The 24,209-nt window shown below is 37.9% G+C and overlaps 1 protein-coding gene across 1 annotated transcript in view; it reads left to right on the top strand.

Annotated features, from left to right (window-relative positions):
• Positions 1 to 24,209, top strand: part of USH2A (usherin) — a 465,799-nt gene that overhangs the window by 194,873 nt on the left and 246,717 nt on the right. The window contains exon 20 of the mRNA XM_019631633.1: positions 23,746 to 23,876. Coding sequence (XP_019487178.1) covers positions 23,746 to 23,876 — 131 coding nt within the window. The remainder of the gene's footprint in view (positions 1 to 23,745; positions 23,877 to 24,209) is intronic.

The raw sequence follows: 24,209 nt of genomic DNA, 5'->3' as shown, positions 1-24,209 counted from the left end.
CTGTTTTGGTTCCCTGTCTCTTTTACCCTTTGGCCATTCCAGCCTTGCTTCTCTTCCTGAAATCTTTCTGGACGGATGACTGCGCGGATGCCAGACCCCTTCCTTATTCCTTCCATCAGACAAGGTGTTGGGTCCTGAGTCAGAAGCAGGGAGAAAATAGGTAACATGACATCGACATGTTATCGCTAGAACAGAGTCAAATAAAAATTAGAAGTCCATCAAGTGATCAGGTACAAGTCAATAAAAAGGTCAATAAAAAGCAAGGATGGGCCAAAAGAGAGGGCTTGGTATGCTAGAAAATGCCAGGAAAAATAAAAGGCAGAAAAAAACATGGTAGACCTTCTGTGGCCTCAGGGAAGTGCATGATGGAATTAATTGAAGCTCATCACCCATGAAAAAGGGATACCATGGAGCCCTGGCTGCACTGGCTACATAACCATGGTTCTCAGACAAAGATAACGGGTTTTTGTTTTACTTTTGCAAGGTTTTGAGCATGCTGAGCCAAAACTTTTTAAAATTCGTTGCCTTTATTGAATTGAACGTTGCAGTTTTAAGCAGGGCAGTGTTGATGGGCTGACTTGAACAACTGTCTGTTAAGAGGTCTTCTCTGTTCTAGTCATTATCTTAAACATCAGGATACAAAGATTAGTAATTATCCTATTGCCTTTCAAAACATTTACAATCTGGGAACAAAATGAAATTAATTTTTACATATGGTTTGCATATAACAATCTGTTTCTGATACAATCACCTTTTTTTTTTTTCTGTATCTCCCAAATACATTTTTTGGGGGAATTATGTACATGAAGCTAGAATAAATCTGTAAAGTTTTCATCCATGTTTTGTTACTGGATTTAGCTCCCCCATTATATGAAAGCATTCAACTTTTTCCTTTTTAAATCTGTAAGATGTTATCCTTAATTGATGTAAACTAAACATATTAGCAAAATTCGTCCACATGTGAGAACTTAGCTTGATGAGTAGATTGCTCTAATAAACCAATTGCCATTTGATTTTTATAAACATCTCATTCCTTATCCTGAATGAAACTCTGGCAGTAAAATGAATAGGGCAAAATAATCACACATTATTTAAATTTGGATTAGTAGTCTGATGGTCTCACGTTTCCAAATGAGCATGATTTCCCAGTTCAAAGAAACACATTTTGCACACCAACAAGTTCTGTAAGTTTCAGCAGTTTTAAAAAGTCGCAGTTGTGGGTTCTGATGTCTTTATGCATTCTAATTCTCAAGTTTAGTTTCTGCTTGCTTCCAAATGGGGTCGTTCATCCTATAGATACGTGAGTCCTAATCAGTATAAGTTATATGATAATTTCTCTCTGACATGAGTCTGCATTCAATAATACTTTGATTTTTAATCTTCATGTTATATATGCATGTCATAAAGTATGTGATATATATCACATAATATGACATACATTTATCTCAATTTTTAACATTCTAAATTTAAGAGTATTATGCAAAACATATTCTTAAATCTTATGGCACTCATGGCAATATTTGATACACCTTAGTATTTATTCTTATAGTTACTAAGGTAATTGTTTGCTAGGGCTGCCACAAAATGAGTGGCTTGAACAACAGAAATTTAATGTCTCCCAGTTCTGGAGGTTAGACGTCTAAGGTCAAGATGTTGGAATAGTTGGTTTCTTCCGAGAGCTTTGAGGGAGGATCTGTCCCAGGCCTCTGCCTCAGCTTTTGGTGTTTACTGGCAATTTCTGGCTTTCCCTGGTTTCTGATGCATCCCCTGATCTTTGTCTTCATCTTCATGTGACATTCTCCTTGTATGCATGTTTATCTTATCACAGGACATTCTTTTTATATGAACATCAGTCATATTGGAGTAGGGATCCAGCTCACTTTAATATATGCTTATCTTAACTATTTACATCTGTACAGAACTTATTTCCAAGTAAGGCCATATTCTTAGGTACTGGGGGTAAGACTTCAACTATGAATTTGGCGAGGGGGTTGGGATGCAGTTCAACCCATAACCATCATTATGCATAAGTGACGAGAAGGTAAACAGTTGATTTGTTGCTGGAAGAGGTAACTAAAGGAGAGAAAACAGCCCTCCCTCCAATGTCTCACATTTATTTAATAGAAAATTATGGATTTGCAAACATAGAGTACCATGGTATGGTAACTCAAGCAACTAGATAGAATATCAAAGTTCTGGTAACTATTATTTAATCAGAAATGATGTGTGTTTCTACTTGAAGTTCATCCTGAAAAATATGACATAATTAATTGAACAATCATTTTAGCATAAGGTATCTCATATTTGTAGAGATACTGTTGAACTCTTGTTTTAAGATTCCCTCAGAATGCTTGGGTTCAGCCATTAGTAGTACGGAGGTGCTGGTGTCATTATCAACTCCTGCTGGTGTTTATACATTTACAGTAACAACCACAATTCACCAACTGGAGCTATTGTTCAACATTCTTCTATGTGACTTTATGATTGTATTATTTAATACGCAAGAACGTAGTTTGATATTAACCAAAGATACAAATTGTCTTCACAGCTATTTGAATACAATCACCTAATCACATAAAATATATAAAATGTTGGACTTCATGTATAGTTTTTTCACGAATATACTAAAGGCAAACCATTAATAGTAGCTTTGACAGAAATTCATTGTTCAGTACAAAAGATAAACTTCAGACTATTAATGCTGAATCCCAACAAGCGATAATTCTAATCATTTGTTTTATTTTTTCTGCTATTCACTGCACCTACATTGATAAAGCTTAGCATACTGAGGTGCACATATAATTTAATGTTCCTAAAAGATCAATGAATACCCCACTGGATATGTGCCAACCTTGTGCCGTTGTTTTAATACGTGTACAAACCTAGTGGAGAAGAGTCATTCCTGGACAATCGTCTTTGTCACATTGGGTTCATTTTCCTAACTGTACAATGTGAGGATTATAGTAACTACCCATTTAGCTCTACCATCTGTGATGTTTTGTTGACGATGACAATGGGTGACTGTGTTGTCAGCAAGACTTCATTGTAATTGAGATCAGAAATCTCAGTAAGGGTGAAACTGAATGTGTGTGGAGAGAAAGGGGTTGAGTTCACATGGAAGCAAGACACTGGACATAGGCTACGGTTTCTTGATCATCACAGTCTTACACTAAACATGAGAGCTTACTTCCCCTCTCGACAATATGCTAACTTGTTCACTTGCACTTTTTCATTTAATCCTCTCTTCAAATGCATAAAACAGGTTCAGAGAAGATAAGTAACTTGTCAAAAGTCACACAGGTTGTATAGCTTAGAGGTGATATTTAAATTTCTGTATCTCAGGCTCCAAGGCATCTAGTCATGATAAACTGCTTTTGTTATATATTGTATTTGTTATATATTTATAGCGATGGTTTACAACTACTATTTCCACCTGCTCAGTTCTTTATCTCTTTCTTTGAATCAGCTAAAGCTACCCTCATGGCTAGAGGGTAGCTGTGACCTATTGGTTTGAGAATGCAGCTCTTGCTGGTCAGAGAACAGCAGGAAACTAAGTCATGTAAGGCTGTGTGGGGGGGGGACTAGGCTCTGATCACCGCCTGATCACCGCCTGATCACCACCTCACACCACCTCACTTAGCACTGCACTTGACATCCAGTCTTCATGCCCCTGTTTTAACAGTTTCCTACAGACAGCGTCTGTTTAATTGCAAGGGACCCAAGCAGTGATTTGGGAACATGTTGGGCTATTTCTGAAGGCAGTGGGATCCATTCTGTGAACGAAATGTCTTCTTTCAGCCACAGATACTGGCACTGAATTGCATTCAGCTATGACAAAAGGAGGTACAGCATGAAAAGCTTCCCATTAGGTGGACAATTTTTATCAAGTTCTTTTTTTTTTCTTTCTTCTTCAAAGATAGACTTTAAATTGATTTGGCTAAACTGGTTTCATATGAACCCAAATGCACTATATCTAGAATCCAGAAATACTAGTCGCCATAAAATCCTTTTATGAAACTAATACAGATGACTTCATTCCTTTACCATGAGCTTTCCTTTCCCTGTTCTGACCCCCGGGACACTGCTGTCCTCCCGTGGAAAGTAACTGATACTGTTTTCCTAAATTTGTCTCTCATCACCTCCTTCGTTTTGGCAGTGTCCACTGGAATATATTTTTAAAGGTTTTTGCATGTGAAATCACTCTTACGTCCAACTGTATATGCAATTTTCCTTCATTTGTCTTTTAATAAAGAAGAGAAATATGTAGGAGGCATTTTCAGAACTTTTAAGTTCTGCATATTTTGCTTTGGTTTGGAAATTAACATCTCTGTATCTTAGGTATTATCATTTGAGACTCAAAAGAGTTGTTTTGACCAAGCATGGAGAACAGTTTTGTTGTGAATTATTTAGCGCTCTCAGTATTTCCAAATCAGAACAACTCCTTATTATGTTCAAGCGAAAGACAGAAGAGCAGATAGCCCATAAGCGACATGATAGATCAAATCATCTGATTCATTATAACTCAGATATGGTAATCAATCATAATATCCAGTGTTCCATAAATCCACAATTCTGTGAAAGAGATTTTAAAAAAAAGGAATTAAGCTATCCGTGAGTTTACTATAAAGGGAAAAGAGATTTCCTGATTTTCATCATTCAGAATTAGTCAGACATATACATGGTAATCATTCATATTTTAGGAAATAATATGAAAATCAACATAAAGCCCTGAAAGGAATAGCTTTTTATTTTCTATAAGATGTAAAAAGAAAAAAGAAAAAAAGACCTATATGCTAACTGAATTCCCTTTTAAGCTAATGGCATAGTGTCTTTCTGGGGCATTAAATAGGAGTGAATATTGCCCTGTATTCCCGTACCTGAGCCCAGGCCATTCTCCTCCCTCAGCTTCTGACTCCTCAGCTGGGGGAAGTGATCACCCGTCAACAGTCCCAATGAAGGAACCGCCCAACTCATAGCCTGGTTTCCTGAGCCTTGAAACACTCGTGCTTAAGACAGCTCCTCCACCTGAGCCCCATCACAAGCCCCGTCTCTGCTGACTTGCCCTGTCTTGTGTGTGTGTGTGTGAGCTCCCGGAGTCCACCGGGCCCGATTCGTGGACAGACTCCGCGCCTTCCCAGTTGGGTGTGAGTTGAGTGGGTAACAGCTGATTCTCTTGACACACGTTTCCCCGGTGGCATACTTGGTCTTTCCCAAACCGCTCCTTCATGGAACAGGGGTCAGAGTGCAAAATACATTTCATAAGTTGGACTAAAATTAAAAAACATTGTGTCAAATCAAGTTAGTCAGATTTTTGTTATTGTCATTTTGTTGATGTTGCATGATTTCTTAGGATATTTACTATGAAACTAAATATTCATTGTGAATTTTGAAGGACAGGAATTTTCTAAACGTCGTTGCCCTTGGACCTCTTAGTTTTCTCCCCCTTCCTCTCACTGTTGCTCTTATTTAAGCATCACACTTAACAGGGTTCCACAGATCGATATTTTCGGAATTTGAAAATGAAGATAGGATTTTTTTTCTCTATTAAAATTGAGTTCTTGGCCCACTGGGAGAGAAAACCCATTAAGCTTTTATCAGTCTTTAACATTTTAACATGGATTAGGCTTTCTGTTCTTTCTGGATTATAAGCAGTTGAGAGCAGGCTTTCACTGTGGGGAGAGGAAAATATGGTCTAAAGTGCCATCCATCCCTAAGGAAGTTCCAAGCAGAGTACCACCATGGACGTTCCCAGGCGAGCAGAGGGCAGAGTGTACAGGATAGGGTTGTACCAAGGCCACCGACAACCAATTATATATAGGACATTTCTCTGCTGCACTTTCTTCAACCAGAACAGAAGTAATTAACTAGGTAGTGGCTATCATCAACCTTTCAGCTCTAGCAAAACAAGTGAATCTAGTTACCTTGATAGCCAATGGTGGAGACTGAGAAAAGTAAAAGGGTAGAGGCCAAACAAAGCCAGGTTGTAAATGAGCGTTGTATCAGGGATAGTTTGAGTAGGGCTCACTCTGCAGGAGCTATGACCCTCATCTTCCAAAGCAACCCAGTTTCACAAAAAAGCTATGGAGAATTTGCCAGTGCTATAGAGGCCATCAGTATTTGTAAGATAGACACAACACATGTATAACATATTTCTATCCTTTTCTTTTTTTTTCTTCTGACTCCAAACAAAGGAGTTAGTGATGTGAAAAAGCAACTGGATGGATCTTTGTTAGAAAGCAAAATGTCCTGAGTATGAGATTGAAAACTAAAATTTATTTGAAAGGGCAGTTTTCCCAGGTCAAGGGGATAGAAAGGCAAGTAAGATAATACCTCTTCTCTTGAATTTAGGAGAAGAGATGAAAGTAACATATAAATGCAGAATAAGAGGGGCCACGTCACAGGCAGAGAAACAGGAGGTAGTAGTTTCCGACCTGGATTCTAGAGCACCTAGTCCACATTCCTGGCCTGAAACCCCATCTGTGCAACTCACTTGGTCTGTGACCTCTGGTAGCTCTCTTAACCTTTCTGGCTTCAGTCCCACAGTGTGTAAAATGCTGGTCACGATGGGAAGTCACCATGCCTATCTGATAGAGCTACTGTGACAATTAAAGGCATTAATGCACACCTAAGAGTACCTGGCATGTAATAACAAACATTGATGTTTATTATCATTAATATTACATCCAATTAGAATTATCTAAAGGGGCTTCAGAAAGAAGGTAGCAATGAGGAATCTGTGAAGAACAGGTAACTGTTCAAAGATGCACATGGATTAAGCATGATATTCTATCTAGAGAGAGGGACAATCATAGATCCAGGCATCAAGATGAGATATTCAAGGGCAAGTTTGGGAAATCGCCAACAGATCAGTTTGGACAAAGCACTGGTCCTTCACTGTTTGTTTTGACCATTTTGTTGGCAGTTAGTAGATGATTCTGGGAAAGTTATAGTTTGGAAGTTTGGGGAGGATAGAAAGAGGGGTTCATCTAATTTGGTTTCAGATGAGACCTAGTTAGGGTTTGCTCAGGGGAGTGGTATGAAAATCATTGCAATTTTTGAAGTGTAATCTCAAAATAGCTCTAAGCATTAACTTTTTAAATAGGCAAATTGTCTTACAGAAAAAAAAAATCAAGATCTCTGGACATGAGTGAAAAGACGTGGATTCAAATCTTTCCTTTATATCTTTAGAATTAAATGCCTGAAGCCTCAATGTCTTAATATTTAAAGTAGGGAAAATGACTTCTCAGTCACGTGATTATTTATAGGATGAAATAAATTAGATGAAAAAGGACCTGATGTAATGGTGGGCATTTATAGATATTCAGTCAAATTTTAACTATATAATATTATCTCATCAAAACTAGTGAAGGATAAAATTGTAAAAAAAAAAAAATCTTGGCGTTGCTAAGCACCAATCTTCATCCTAATAAAATCTATCCCCATTCTCCTCATGGGAGTCAGCTCATCAGACTCTGTTCAGTGCACTATTCAAATTCCTGGCCCTAGAGTTCTCACCATGAAACGTCCCATCTCATTTCTGGGTTTCGGTGAAGTTCTCAAAAGTTTCCCAAGTCCCTGAGGTTATTCACATTGAGTTGCATCTTCCGCATTGACAACTACAGAAAGTTTAAAAATACTCTGACTCCTGTTTCAGCATCTTTTTCTTAGAATATAGATAGCAAACCTGGTTGGCAATTAGCTTCCAGTCAGTCTTCTGCCATGCTGATGCTCTGTGATGGCTCCAAGGAAAGACACAGAAACCATCCTACACATGAAAGCAAAATTCATAAGAGAATGCAGGGTCATTGACAGCTTTGCTATGGTTGTCATTCACAGCATTTAATGTGAATTGTTTGATCCTCTTCACTTGTTGATGGTTAGGTTCGTCGATTCTTGGTGTGGATTCCCTCTGTTAGTTTTACATGGTGAAATGATCTATCATTTGGGTAGTTTTCCAGGATCACCTTTGTTATTTTGTCAGCGGCGTGCAGCACAGATGGACATCAGAACGTCTCTGTGTAGACGCCAGCAGGAGGTAACATGGTCCCTAGTGCTTTCTCATGAAACAAATCAGATAAAGAAGGGAAAACATTGCCAGCACTGGCCAGGCCTGATGAAGTGGATCTAATAATTGACGTCTCAGTGGGTACAGGCAGAGGATTCGGCATTGTGCCGCCTTTCCTTGCAAACTCAATCACAGGCGGTGTATTCTCGCGGGGCGCTGAGTAGACTGTGTGGGCGCTGAGTAGACTGTACTCCACTCCCTACTCACTCCTTTGAAAGGAAACGCTATTGTCTGCATCTCAGTCATCCTGTAAAGACTTCAAGAGTTTGGCCAGTGTTAGGAAAAGAGACTTTAACTCCGTTGCCTTTACAAGAGCTCAGCCATAGCCTACAGTTTCCTTTCCCTCATCCCCACTCATGTATTACTTTGATATCTACTGTTGGTGCAATGCTGTCACCTCCAGTGCCTCTCGAAGGATGCTCACAGTAACTGTTTGAACTGTCAGGAGACCCAAGCATTTTAAATATTCCATAATGTAAACTGCTGGTATGGGGACGTATATTCATAGCTGAAATAGTTACATCTGAAAACCATTGCACTGAACTTTCTGCAGAGCTATTTGTAAGCGTAGATATGGTAAGAACTATCAGTTGTTGACATCACATTTTTCAAACGTATTATAGAATCAGCTTATTTCAGCCAATCACGTTACCATGGATTACATTTACTATATATGCCTTTGGATCATTATAACACAAACAACAGTTTCTTACAGAATAATTATCCCCACAGATTAGACAAAATACTGCCTGGGGTGAAAGTCTCAACTTTAAGTAAAATCGTTTAATTAAACTTGGTATCATCATGGATCAAATCCAGTATTAATATTACATGGCGGTATTTTTTTCAGAAATAGGGAACCATGTTTTTGTGTAGGCAAAACAGTGACTTCTATTTCAGTTAGACGTAATCTCTCTTGGCCTTAGTTTCCTTTTACATAAAATGGGGATAAAATATTTATGAGGATTACTGATTGAATACATGTGCTTAATAATGTCTGACACATAGCAACAGCCCACCAACTATTAATCGGGGGAGAAGACCTTCTCCATTGTTTCACCTGCACATAGGTTTGCTCATCCGTGCATGCATCCATCTCTAGGCAGTCAGCAGGGCTATCAGAAGAACCTTTCTAAAGATTAGATGCATATTGTTGTTTATCTTTTTGTTTTTGTTTTTGTTTTTTTTAATCTTTACATTGTATTTCGAATTTGACATCCAAGCAGATTTTTTAAATGTGAATTTCAAGAGTTGCAAAAATTAACCACACACATCATTTGCTGTTTGAATCAGTTCAATTGGCAGCTGTCTTGTAGTGATGAAACACCGAAGCCGTTTTCAGATGCTGTTTATAGGATGCCAAACAGCTAATTGAATTAAGTCCTCCTGGAAGAGATCAACTAGTCCCACCCCTCTTTCCCCAGATAGGGAGATGGAGGCCAAGAAATTTGCATCAGGAGCTGAATAACTTGGAAATCCTGTAAATCATAATTACCCAAATTCGATTTCCTTACCTCAGGGCCAGAATCTCTGTTGAAAGTTACAACTTCCTGCCTGGTGATTGTTCTACCATGTCACTTTTGTCTTGAACTTTGATGTCCCCTGGGTACAGGACTCAAAAGGTCAAACCATTCATAAAACTAACTGATGAATTAACAGTGTGTTTATCCAGGGCCTACTTTTACTGCAACTTAGACTATTTGGAATATGGTCGAAGGGCATGCTCTTGGGCCAAAAGGCCATTGTGTAATCAAATTGGATATTTACAGTTCACCTACTGAAACGCACACACTACCCAGTGTGGTGGTCCTCATTAATTTGGCTCTCCCTTGGTTTTCTCTCTGTGTGTATTGTGTTTCCTCTTGCTGTAGAGGAATTCTTACATTTTATTTCCAGAACGTGGCATACTGGAAGCTCATAGCATCCAGCGGTAGGGAAAGGGGAACTAAGTGGGACTTCGATGACAGAAGGACCCCACATATTAATACTTGAGGACAAGATGACATTTAATGATCTTTCTGCCTAACAGAATTTTTGAGTTTGGTTTTGGGGTTTTTTTTGTTCTTTGGGGGTGGTAGATGAGGGTAAAGGGGATCGCATATATGGTGATGGAAAGAGAACTGACCCTGGGTGGTGAGCACACAATGTGATATACAGATGATGGATTACAGAATTGTACACCTGAAGCCTATGTAACTCACTAACCATTGTTGCCCCAATAAACTTGAATTAAAACAAAATAATAATAAAAAAACCCCGATTCAGTGATAACAAGGAAGAGACAGAAATCCCTGAAAAATATAGATATCCTGTTTAGTCCTTACATGTCTAGAGGCATTTTGATATGAAGACTCAAGATTTGAAGGCACCATTCTCATTCAAGACAGCATAAAAACTGTTGGTCCTATGTGAGCATGTTTAATCACCAAGATTGAAGCATATTTATCATACTGTAGTAACCGGAAATGCGTGATACTTTTTGTGAATTTCCTCTTAGAAGAGTTAAACCAATTTTGTGTTTAAAAGAGTGAACTCCTGCTTGGTGAGCAGAAAGCCTTACAGCCTGATGACGCCAGATAAACGAGGTGTTACTCTCCACAGCCTCTCCGTAGAGACAAGAAAAACCCGTTCCTACACTGGTAACCCTCAATTAAACCGAGTTTTTGGTGTGTCTCCTCAGAGAAGGTCACCATGTCACCAGTAGTGAGGGAAGTGGCACTGCGCGCATTACTGGCTGAGGCACGGCCTGTTTCCTGCTTTCAGTTATTGTCTCCTTGTTTGTATCATTAGCATTTGGCAGATTTGTTGCTGAGCTTGTTGTTCTGGTTTCAAACTTGGAGTTGCGTTGAGTGTGTTCTTACTGACTTGGTCTTCTGTTTCTGCCACGACTTGCCGAGGCTCTGACTTGGATTGCTCTATTGTTTTTGCTGAGCTTTTGCTTGGTCTTGTATTTCTCTCTCGAGTCGTCGCCCCCACTTCTTCTTTTTGCTATATTTCTAGTTTGGACTATGATTCTTCGGACTGTGCATTAACTTTTTTTCTTTAAGTTGTCCTCCTGTTCAGTCTATGCAGTACCCAGTCAATATGCCCCCTTGCTGGCTGCGGGAGTGCCAAGTCACTGTGTCTGCTGTCAGCTTTGATACCGCCTGAGAGGGGTTTCTGTGCTCCGGCTAATGTGCTGTTGTCTAAATTTGCAGTGTTTCAGCTCATTACACTGACTTTAATTTTGATGTATTTGTATTTTATCCACTTCAAGTCATGTTTCTTTCCTCTATCAATTTAATTGCTTTCTGCCTGGGCAACATTGTATTTATACAATTGCTGCTACAGAGACAAAAGGTTTCTATTGAAATCACCACCCCGAACATCAATCCAGCGTAAAAGGTCCTCCAGACATCTCTGATGATGCCTTACCTTTGTGTAGGGAAGGAAATCTGGAATATTGAGAAGGTCATAGTAGAACCTGGAGAAGCCTGGCTTACAGCCGTGGAGTCCTCACCGAAGGAGCTGAGTAAGGGACTGTGGGGTCACAGTACCGCCTCCCTGGAAGGAAAGGATAGCTGGCCAGTTTCTGTTCTGTACAGGTCATGCCCTTACAGCAGGGAAAACGAAACAAAACAACAATCTTTTTCAGCTGTTTAACTTACCCTTAGTTTACCCAAGCCCTCGCTCTTATCTTTCCGTGTGTGTATATAAGCAATACATACGTCCCTGGGTTTGAATCTTGATCTTTCTCTAATAATTTTGCATTTGGGTTCGTAAAGTCATTTTCATTGAATTTCCATTGTGTACACAGCAATGTGGCAACTGATCTAAAAACAAATGTCTTGGGAAGCATGGTAACTGTTTCAAAGACTTCCAATAATGGGAAAACAAAAGAAAAGCAGATGAGACATACATCTTTGAAGGCAGAAACAATGAGAGCACCTCAATAAAGACACAGTTGGCCCTTTAAAGGGCTAACATTGCACACCTCCTACAGACATAAGGACTGCAACAGCTCTTGGAGATGCTTGAGAGACAGAGGCCTATTGGTGTACCTGAGCATGTGTCATACACAGAGTCCATCAGCTGGCTGATGAATATGTTCAGCAAATGCACTCCCCCGTCAAGTGGTTAGTTCTGCTTTATGGGACTTAATACATATACACAAGAGCTTACTCTTTACCTGCTCTATTTATACCATTCTGTACTTCCCTCAAGGAACGTATTTCCCTGTGCTGTTGATCAAGAAGAAGAAATGTGTGTGTGTGTGTGTGTGTGTGTGTGTGTGTGTGTGTGTTTTAACATTCTTTTTTGTTAAGTGCACCTTCTCTAGTGCTGGATAATTTTCTCTGGGCCTCCATTTTCTCATCTGTGGAATGGGGATAAATGAAATGTAAGAAACAAATAAAATAACATTTATAGAGCACTCAGCTCAGTGTGTGTCTCCCGTGAGGGTTCCGTAAGTGGGAGTTCGTTTCCTTTTGCTTTTCTCTCTCTGGCGTCCATCATTTCACTCCATCAAATAAAACTAAATGCCTGGCCCATTTCACACCCCAGTTTATTGCGACATGCGATATTAGCACATCTGAACTTGATAGAAAGCAGTTTCCCACAGTTTAGCTGCATAACCAGAGGCTGGAACATGCTCCGATTCCTGTGCCCTGTGGACGCCCCCTTGCCAAGGCTGTAGCGTTTCACCTTGACCTCTAGGCTCATCCTGCCCCGTTCTTTGGGGCCAGTGCTCGATTCACCTGGAAGATTTAGACTCTCGGGAAGTCAATCCTGCTGAAGAGCCTGGCCTTGGCTTTGCACGATTTTGGCTAAGGGCTTCCTCACATCTTCCCAAGACCCACACCCACACCTCCCATTTTCTTTCTCGCTGCTGGTACTGGACTCCCTCTATGATTTTGGAAGCGATCTTGACGAAAGTCTACGTCTGTAGTCTCCTCTGGAATCTAGATTCCTACTACACGCAGCCCTTGTGTCAGATTGTACTCACTTGTCTGGCCTTCCAAGTCTCACCTACTCGTGCACGGTGATGGTTGTGCTTGTCTGTCCACATCCCTCTGTTCTAGCCCTCTCTTGTTCTCCTCTTTATTTAGCCTGCTGTGTCCCTGGCGTGTTTTGACTATCAGCTTATTGCTATGCTCTGCGCATTAAATTAGGAACCGTACTTCTTCCTTGAGCCTGTAGCTGGGTATTCACGTACCACCTACCCACCCCCATAGAAATGTCTGCATTAGTTTCCCCTTTCTTTCCACATGTGATCTGCTGCTGGATGGCTTTACTGCACGATACCATGCAGACTCCATGGAGGTTCACACAGCGATATGGTCTTGCTCTTGTGACAGCCCTAAATTTTCTTTCTCATTTTTGCCTTTGTGGTCCTTTTTGTGGTCCAATTCTGTGTAGATGGAAATACTTTTTCAGGGAGTCCTTTTGGTACATTAGACCTCACTCGAGTAGGTTCAATAGGATCTTGCCTTCTTCCAAATTATGTTCAATACTGAATAACGTTGTAACCAATATTCCGGGCCGTAGGCAAGTAAAAGTTGTGGAATTTTTATGAACTCTGACGCAATGTCCACTGTTGTCATGAAGCACCTACATGAAATTGTTCAATATGTGAGTTTCCTTATTCCTCAAATAGTCTAATTGATTGTTCATTGGGTTCACTCAGCCAAAAGTAGAGAGAAACTTTGTACAGACATCATTAGTTTTTCTCCATTTAGAGATTAATCATGAAGAGCTCTGGCTCTTTAATTCTGTAATTTGTATATTTAATGGGCTGCTGCAGAATCTATGACAGTAATTAGCATAGCCTGAAAACTCATTAATACGTAACAACATGATTAATGCAGCATTAATGCAAACATGACTGAAGTTATTTGGGTTATGTAGTAAGAAGATTAAAGCTAAAATGTCCTGTTTGTTTTACCAGTGGTGAGTATAACAGGGCGGCAAAAAAAAAACCAACAACAAAAAATCCCCATAAAAACAGGTATCAAATATAGTGGTTTTAAAATAGTGGGAAAAACAAGCAGAAACATTTAAACCTAGGTGATTTTTTTCACTTAGCTCTAAAATTTAGGGCATATGATATACAGTAAAACCTTGGATTGCGAGTAACATGGTTTGCGAGTGTTCCACAAGACAAGCACACATTTCTAATACATTTTAATGTGGTAAACAGGCGATGTCTTTCAATACGAGTAGTTTGTTTCCCGGACGAATTATGCTTGTAAACCAAGGCATTACTGTATTCTCTACTTTTCTAGTTATTCACTTATTCATACATTTATCATTACTAAAGGTAGTTCATTTAGCCTTTTAGTTTAAGCAAGTCAGTCCTTCAGCAACTTTAACATAACATTTAGTCTTACAGTGAAAACCCTTTAAATTATACCATCTTTGACCAATATGTTATACATCTGTTTTGAAACTTGTATACATTATTGTCTTTGACAAATAATTAAGGGATCTGTTTTTAATTATATAAAAGGTACATACTATGCTCTCCTCTCACTGTATTGCCATCTTAAGTAAATGTTCAACACTTTTAAAGATATTACCCTCCTAAATCCATATATTTCAACAACACTATCATCTATTACACGTTATGTAGTGAGTGTTTAATAAGGTCTTGGGAGGTAAAACTGCAAAAGTCTTGTTTGTCGTTCTTACCCTCTTGTGTAGTCATGCTGAAGCTCATTCCCTCCACCCCATTTAATATAACTTGCTTTATTAGCTGTCCTAAACTATAAATGACTTACTTTTCAATCTTGTAGTCAAATGTCAAGAGTCATTTATAATAACTATAACAACTCTTGCATTTTCAGGTCAAGCAACCTTGAAAGACTGAAAGATGTGTATATAAGCTTTCTTGGGCTTGTCTTACTCTACATCTATATTAGGAAAAGGTTTACAGTTTTATTTTTTTAATAACTAATTAAGTGAAGATGCGAGGTGCCTGGTTCTTGTTGGCTAAGCCTTGAGGTGCAGTCATTCCATCTATGGTACCTGCCCTTGGAAATGACAGTTTTGTAGGGGGAAGCTCCTTTCAAACTAAGAATTTCAACAGGCATGAACAAAACTGGAGCCTAGAAAAAAAGCACGTCGGGATTACCTGCTACCAAGAGCTGGTGCTTCTAGTGGCTTCAGGCATGGCTCTCTCTGGGGGATCAATGGATTGGCTAACAGACTTTGAAAAGATAGTCTGTTTGTGGTGAGAAGAACCCCTGTAAATGCAGTAAAGTGGTACACACGCTCAATTGTCTTTAGCAAGGTGTCTTGCCAAATTTACTGCAATTTTTTTTTAAATCCTGTATGTAGACTTTCACTTAATTCAAATCTATCTTCTTTCACCCCAATTGACCTGTGTGAAATGCAGTTGTAGTAGAAATTTAAAGCAGCATATTTATAGGAAAACTGGTCTTAATATAAAATCTATAATGTTATATTAGGCTAGCTGATACAAAACTAAGCAAATAAATTGTGCTGAAATACATTCATTTTTAACTTATTTTTAAAAGAGAGGGTCTAGAAACAGAGAAAATGCACCCTTGGTAAAATAATTTGCCTCTGATGTTTAATTTCACCTGTATGGTTTTCAGTGTACTGGAGAACTGATTAATCAGGCTGTTACCAAACTGAATAAATGACTATTTAGTGATTACTGGACGATTTAGTGATGGAGTTTTGGAGATCTTCTTATAAGGAAGCTTTTGTTTTGAATAGTTCATGTAAGACCATCCTGATAAATGTGCCCCCGACATTTTAGTCTTTTCTTTATTTTTGTATTGTGTTAAAATGACCAGCCTTTCTATAATGTGGCCAGTCCTTTTTTTCTATGAAGCTAGGCGGACTTGTACATCCTATCCTATTGCCACCGTTAACGGTGTTTCTAACCTCTGGTCCAGGAAACTCGAGAAATGAGACATTTTCTGTTGTATCCTGAATTGAACACTGCCAAGACTTTAACACGTGTAGAGAAACTTGTTTTTTTGTCTGTGGATATAATTCAGGAGCCTGTTGAGATTCTTAAAGGGTGGTAGAAAGGATGCGTTGGTGCCTTCATTATTAAAGGGTGGTGTCATAATTAGTAAGGCATATCCCAGCAGAATTGGGAAATCAGGAATGGTTTTGGGCCTGGATTTTGGGAAAGCCAGGAAGAAACATGTTGATTAAATATCAGAACAGGAAACAACTGTCACTTCTAAACTCTTGGGGGGACCGTTGCCACATCTTTTCTACCTTGGTATCCCCAGCAAAGTGCATTGTCAGTGGCAGACACCCATTATGCGTTTCTGAAATAAGAACTTACTGCAATTTGACACAGAACTGCGGTTCTGTAGAAGGAAGGACTGTGTGCTCCTGAGAAGCTGGATTGGGACATGGTTGGGTAGATGAGATCAGGTGCGGAGGCTCCGTTTTCACAGAGAAGCCCTGAGATGACTCGAGTAGCAGACCCCAACTGTTCTTGGACTTGTACAGGTACTCAAGGGGTACCTAGTTACAAGCTTTATGCTTTGCAATGTGTAAAATAAAGCTACAATATAACCCCCTGTTGTTAACACAAAATCAAGGGCTTCTGAAAGCAAGCAAAATCACTGAACTTTAATAATAATAATAGCTAATACTTATATAGGGTCCAGTGGTTCAAGGTATTTGATACATATTCACTCATGTCATCCTCCCAAGAACCTTGTGAAAGAAAAAAAACCATCATAGTCCCTTCTTATCCATGAGGAAGTTAGGTCCAGAAAGGCTAAATAATTTGTCCAGGGTGACACATAAATTAAGTTTTAGAGCTGGTTTTTGAACCCAGGCAGTCTGGCTCTAGCATCTATTTTTAACCACTAAGCCAAACACCAGATTCCCTTTTCTTTGGCATTCCAACAAAGAAATGTCTTAACAAAATGATGCAGGGCCTTAGGAATCATTTTGTTTTCTAAATACTATTTGAACTCGCTCTGTGCTGTAAGTTGGAGATGAGGGTGAGGGCTAGGCAGCTGCCTGCTGTTTAGGCAGCTAGAGGGTTACGTCCATCCTGGATTCTGTCTTCAGTACATGGCAGATGCTATCAGTTCCTTTCTACACCCTAATCTTTTCCCTTCTCCACATTATCTCCAACACAGGTTAATATATTTTAAGTGGTTTAATTGAGAGGAGATGCAATTACATTAACTGATTAAAACATTAAAAAGTTTGTTCATAAATACGTTTGTGCACAGGCAAACATTTCTCTGATTGATTTTTAAAACAAGTTTGACTTATTTTTATCGAAGTGAATTTACCTAATATTTTAGTGTCATGATGATAAAGTATTAGGAATGAATTAATAACTAAATTCACATATATGCATTGCTACCATGCCGATCTGTTGTTCTCAATTCCCATAATAGTCTGAACTAAATGAAATGGAATTGAGTCGCAGCAAACATGTACTCACTCAGTTACACATGAGGACTCGCTTTGTGGCAATAAGAACCGTTATACAATGACATGGACTAATAAAAGGATTGTGGGGTTTCACTCTTTTATTCATTCAACATGCAGTTATTGGAATCTTAGTATTTTCAAAACACATTTTTGGAGATAATACATGTTGCAGTCTGATCACATTTATAGCTTAGATATTCCTTGGCTTGGAAGGAGAAGGCAGTTCCCTTTTAGTAAAATACTCTTATCTCTGGAGAGCCCCCCAGATACCATCGTAGTAAACCACTTGATCGTTCAGGAACCATTGTTGCCATATCTGTAGAAGACTACCAAAGACGGCATGTGATTTTGGCAGCCGGCAGCCTTCCCCTCACCCTACTTCTGACAAGCAGGATACAGGGGTAGGGTAGGGATGGACTAGCTGGCTCCGGGTTTCATGATGAGGCTAAATTAGCTTGGATGGACCTGTACTCTTTCATCCTCATGCTTTCCATTCTCTTATTTATAGGAGAGGCAGTATGATGTGATGATTCCAGCACACTCAAAATTAGCTGTGTGATTAAGGGTTGATCTGCAGGAGGCTGGCAAGCCCTTGGAATGCTTTTTGTTTGTTTGTTTTTCACTCATCACAATGATGGAATTGTAGCCAGCTCCTTCATCTTGGGTTCCCTTACTCTTAAAGATGGGATTCTTCCATATAAGAGCCATGAAGGGATTATAGCATTATTTCCAAAATGTCAGAATAAGGAGACAAGTTAAGCTCATTTTGAGCTAACAGTACATTATTTGAGAGTGCAACAAGAAAAATTGTTTTTACTGTATTCCGTTTCTGTTAACCTAGTTTGTACCAAAAGAGACTGAAATACATTTTCATATTGGTCCAATTGCTTGGGACCCACTGAGATTTTTCCTGGAGAGGCTTTGGTGTAGATCCGCCAAAGCAGATGTCTTAACCCCCAAAGCCGATTCCTTTAATGCTGCTTGGGGTCATTGAACACTGTCAGCCATTAGACTTGACATGAAAGAAACTAAAATCATTCCAAGGTCAAGGTCACTCAGCAGTTGTACGAATGCTGCAAGTGAGTGGAATTTGATTGTTTTTCTAAAATACTTGTTTTACAAAATAAAACACTTTGTATACTTAGTATATTTGAAGTTTCGAAATCCCTTTTATTCAATTTGAATCAATATAAATTTAATTCCATGAAATATGTGTACATAAGTGTATATATTTAAATTTACAACTCTGTGAATTCTATATATGTGAATTATATATATATATATATATATATATATATATATTCTATGTATATATATATGTACATATGTGTGTACATAGGTTTTCTTTGAGGTATAAAACATGAAAATAGAACTGATAGGTTTTATAGCTATAGGAGTATATCTAAAAGTTATTTTTTCAAATTTATTGAAACAAAAAGCAAATAATGATACAAAATCACTTTGTTGTTTTTGGTTTTTTTTTTAAAAGACTTTTTATTAGGGAATTGGGGGAGGGGAACAGTGTTGGGGAATTGCAGAAGGCAACCAGCCAAGTTGTTGTTCTTCAAAACTCACTTTGTTAAAGGGTATTTTCATAACTGGTTTCTTTAACCTGAGCTTAAACTTCATTTACTAGAGTCTCTTGTTGAAATACTAGCCACTTTACAAGATACTAAGGTAAAATATTATCTATTTCAGGACACCAGAATACATGCTGAATTTTCTCTTTTGCTCTTTAAAATAATTAAGTACTATAAGTAGATGACAATTCACAATTCAGTTGTCATAAACTATCATTCGTTGCATATTTTAGACTATCATGATTTCAGTCCAACACACACGGTTTTCTAGAATGAGCTCAAAGCAGAGTGTGTTTATGTAGTAGATGAAATATCACAGGTGTTAAGGTGATTGAAATTGAATACATATAATACAGTCAACACTATATACATAAAAAGGAAGAATGACAACTTATTACATGGTGGAAGCATTTTGATTAAGAATAATGTCTTTCTAATAATACACTTGTCCTTTGAGATTCTGACTTTCTGTTAATTATTATATAAATATTTTGGTGTGCAAGAGCAATTTGGGGGTGTTATCTGGAAGTGGATGGATGGACTGATGTATGGATAGATACAGATCAAGACAGATCTATGTAAATACATCTACTTTTACCCAAAGTTTCCTGTGAGTTAGGCCTATAGTTCTGTGTTTGTAATCAAGTTTAAAGCTGTTCAGAAGAAGAGGCCATCGAAGCTTTTTCTTGATGACATTGGTTGCATTTTATATTTGACTTGTTGATTGATTTTGATAATGAAGTGTTTGCATTGGTGGTCCCTCCACAGGGAATTCTTTCTACTTCTTCAACCTAATGTTTCCTAAATATTTGAGGTGCAGCATAGTCATGTTGATCTCTGCCTACCTTCTACAGAACAGCAACTCAAGAAACATGTTAAGAGAAGAAATAAAAGTGTGTGAAAATCAACTAGAAGCATAGTAACCTAAAAGAGTAGATAATAATTGGACAAAACAACAGTCACCATTCTAATTAATGGTTAAAAAAAACTATATCAGTTCTTTTTTAATTAGGGAACAATAAAGAATGCTTATCATCTGCATTGTCATTTAATATTACTCTGGAAGATTTAGCTCATGTGTTAAGATAGAAATAAGAGGTATGGCTATTGGAAGTGAGTAGAAAAAAATTTGTTTTTCCCAGAACACATGAGTGTATTAAAAAAAAAAGTACAGGACACCACAACCTATTACAATAATAAGATGCAATAAGATGGTTAAAAATAACCACTTTTTTATGACTCAGCAATAACAAATCTAAAATGATCTTATTCATACTGGCAATAAAACATATAAAATTTTATATAAATTTACAAAGATACCTGCAGGATCAACTTAAATAAAAGAAAAAGCAGGAATTTATTATTATTTTAATGTTAATATAAAAAGTGAATGAATTGAGGGGTAGTTAAAAAAAACAAAAAAATACTGAGAAGGATAAATTGTCAGATATTAGAAATATTATGAAATAATAATGCATTCTGCTACAAAAAAAATCAGCGGAGCAAAATAGGAAGCACAGAGCCTCATTCAAGACAATATACTTTAATAAGCTAAGGGGAGATTGCGATCATTAAACATTCATTCAGCAAATATTTTTAAACATCTGTTATGTGCCGGCCATTGTGCGGGCTTTTGGAAATTCAGAAGTAAGTAATACTAACTTCTGGCTTTATGGAATATAGTATTTAGTAAATGTTTAAATGTCTAGGGGGAAAGAAAAGAGCTGAAATATACCGTATCTCATATGTCGAAATAAATAACAAATGGAATTAATGTTAAATATACAAATACAGGAAATGGACAGGAAAAATATAAGTAACAAATTTTGAGTTGGGAAACCTAGTTATAAAAGCAAAAGGAGGGAGATACTGTTATGCAAAAAAAAAAAAAGATTGTAAAACATAAAAATTAACACCCTTTTTTTAAATAAAAATACCATTTAAAAACTAATCTGAAAAAAAAGGAAGTAAATCACTGTAATATATGTGGCAGGCAATGAAATAATACCCCTAATATGGAAAGAACACTTGCAAATCAATAATAAAGACAAACAACTCAACTTAAAAAATAAACAAACAAAAACCAATGGCAAACAATTTTGGAAATACCCAATGGAGAACTATTATTAAAAAAGTTCAACTTCAGTATTCATCCTAGAAATACAAATTAAAATGAGAATAAGATTTCAGTTTTAATCCATATATTGCTAGATGGTATCTCCTAGAAATGCCAGGCCATATCTCCTTCTAATACTGGAAATATTTTGCCTTACAATGGTTGCAAGACTACATATCAGGTATGGAAAGGAAATTAAGCACTTTGAGAAGCCTCTTGCAACGAAGTCAGAAGTGAAAAGGCTTTTAGATGAAAATAAGCTCATAAATCTATATATTCACACACTGCTAAGAGATTTTAGAGATCATCTGAGGCAATACCTCCATTTACAGGTGAGGAACCTGAGGTCTATTCTGTGAAGGAAGTAAGAGCCCAGAAATGTCTGTGTTTCAAAATTATCTGGCGGTATTGATTCCTTGTAGCTTTATCATTTGGAGATGGTAAAGCATGATTATTTCATATAACAGTGACAGTCAGATGGCCACAGTCTGTAATTGTTCCTAGGAAGAAATGAGAATTATTTCAAAAGATGAAAGAGAACATTTTTTTGTTTTATAAAGATTAGGATTAACTACAGTTTCCCAAAATTTCCTACGTACTGAAACTCTTTATTCTTGCTTTTTTTTCCCCCTTCTGAAAAACAATTCAATTTTAAAAAGTTGGGACATAATATATGTTTAAATAAATAAGATAAGAAACTCTGGTATTCCAAGAAAGAGTTAAGTTAGCCATTTGGGGATTAATTCCAGGCCATTTATAATATTTTCAGATTAGTTTTCAATTGTTATTTTGCCAAGTATAGTCATTGAAGATTTTGTTATTCACGTATTTATAGGGATGGTTAGCCATAAATATTTTATAAATGGAGACATTTTTAGTACCACCTAATGGCAGTCAAGTAAAAAGAAAAAAGAAAGAAAAAAAAAACTTTTCCAATTTAGGACTTATTTGCATAATTCAAATGAAGCTATCTAGCTAGAGATGCTTCTGTCCGAAACCTTTTGCGTTCCCTGATGTGCCATACAGGCAGCTAGAAATCCATCTCCAAGCAATTGGTTTGGGTGAGAATGAAGAAGAAGGGATATTTGATCATGAAACTAAGGGGTTTTTGCTTTCTTTATGAGCGCAAGGATAAGAAAATATCTATGTAATAGAATCCATTGATTTTATGTGAAAAATGTCATTTTAATTTTAGGAGCTTATGCATCGAGACTCCATTTCCCGTACCCCAGTTAATCTCTGTACAAAATATACCTTGACAGTGTATTAACATATTTAATTTGTGTTGTTTTTCAGCAGTTGTTTATAACTCTGTGACCAATTTGGTATACTAGTCTAATAAAGCATCTTTTATCTCTGATATTTTTTTAAGAACTAAGAGTCCTGTCTTTCTGCTTATTCAATTGGAATTTTCTATAGAATGTGAGTCAATATGCTTCAGACCAGGGCTAAGTAACTCTTCCCTGAGGCCATAGCTATGTCATGTGGTTCCTAGCAGGATGTGAGAAGTGCGCTGGGGGTGGAAAGGTGAATCAGACATGGTTTGTGAGTGAGTTGCCAACTGTGGAACCAGGTTAAATCCCCACACCTTTGGTTGCTAGCCCAGCCAGAAAGGGGCTTTCTGTCCTTCTGACGTCCATGATTCTGAGTGATTGATTTACTACTCAAAGCAGTGTTCACTACTTATTCAATATTGTGCTCTTGAACTGTTATTTGATCCTCATGCATGTTTTGAGCTCTTGATTGTGACCGTATGATTTGTCTGTTAAGAGAACACACCTTTGATCTTCCCAACTAAACTGGGAACTCTTTGAGAACAAAGTCCGTGCCTCTGAAAGTTCTTCGTGAGTTTTAATACATTAAGTGAAATGCTTTACACACAGAAAGAGCTCTTCTCTACTATGTGCGTGGTGGGGTGGGGGTGTGGGGATGGAATACCAGCTAGTGTGGAGGTGGGGCCACCTCGTGATAGCAGGAAGACATCTGTGTGACCATTGCAAACGGCCTCTGCTTCCTGAGCCTGGAGACATTTCTAGGAGTGACGAGCATCGTGTGTCTAGGACAGCGATGGTAGGTGACCTTTTGGTTACAGAATGAGCTCTGTGGGTCACTTCATAGCAGGTCTTTCCAGATTTTAGCTTCTGTTACTGGACTGATTCTCTAAACTTCATCAATATTTTAAATAGGGCCCCCTGTTTAAAATGTAAAAAAAAACCCAACATTTATTTTTATGACTCTGATAGTATTTACACATTGATACTCTGAGGATCCAATTTGGGGTCGACACCGTGTCTTTCTATTTTGATGAGTTTTGCTGACATTTAAACGTCATTATATATTAATTAGTGGGCAGGCAGGCTTGAGTTTCCGAGTACAGGGTGGCATTCTTAATGGGGTATATTTAAAACCACATGGCTGAGACCGTCCCCGTACGATGCTCTGTATGACTCCCTGACTGTACTCTCTGCATCATAAATAATAATGAAAGTAAATGTGCGTTTATCAGAAAGAATCAACAAAAGCCAGCAATGATTTGCTGATTGCACTTGTCTCACCAGGCATTAAGGCCAGCTTCCGAACAAGGGTGCCTGAAGGTTTGATCGTCTTTGCGGCATCACCTGGCAACCAGGAAGAGTATTTTGCGCTTCAGTTGAAGAATGGACGCCCTTACTTTCTTTTTGATCCTCAGGTAAATGAATAATTGTAAAAGTTGAGATTTGGGGGTTTATTAGGTGCCTGTTACTGAGGTCAGTGCTTCTGTTTTCACATTGAATCCTCCCCAGGAACTTAGAGGGAAGTGCTATTATTTTTCCCACTTTACCAGTGAAGAAAATGAAACTTAACAAAAGCGATGTGAGTTGCCTACAGCTAAAATAGCATAAAATAGCAGACTTAACTTTCCACGCGGAGTCTGACTGAGACTGTGTGATTAACAATAAGCTACCATATAATGAAGATGAAAACTTTGAAATACATTTGAATAGACCTGTTTTCATTTTCCATGAGAGCAAAATTCTCTCTC

This window comes from Hipposideros armiger, unplaced genomic scaffold (assembly GCF_001890085.2).
Source record: "Hipposideros armiger isolate ML-2016 unplaced genomic scaffold, ASM189008v1 scaffold_1023, whole genome shotgun sequence".
NCBI classification, from domain to species: Eukaryota; Metazoa; Chordata; class Mammalia; order Chiroptera; family Hipposideridae; genus Hipposideros; species Hipposideros armiger.
Note: the sequence above shows the minus strand (reverse complement) of the source record. Positions and strands in the feature narration are given on the sequence as shown.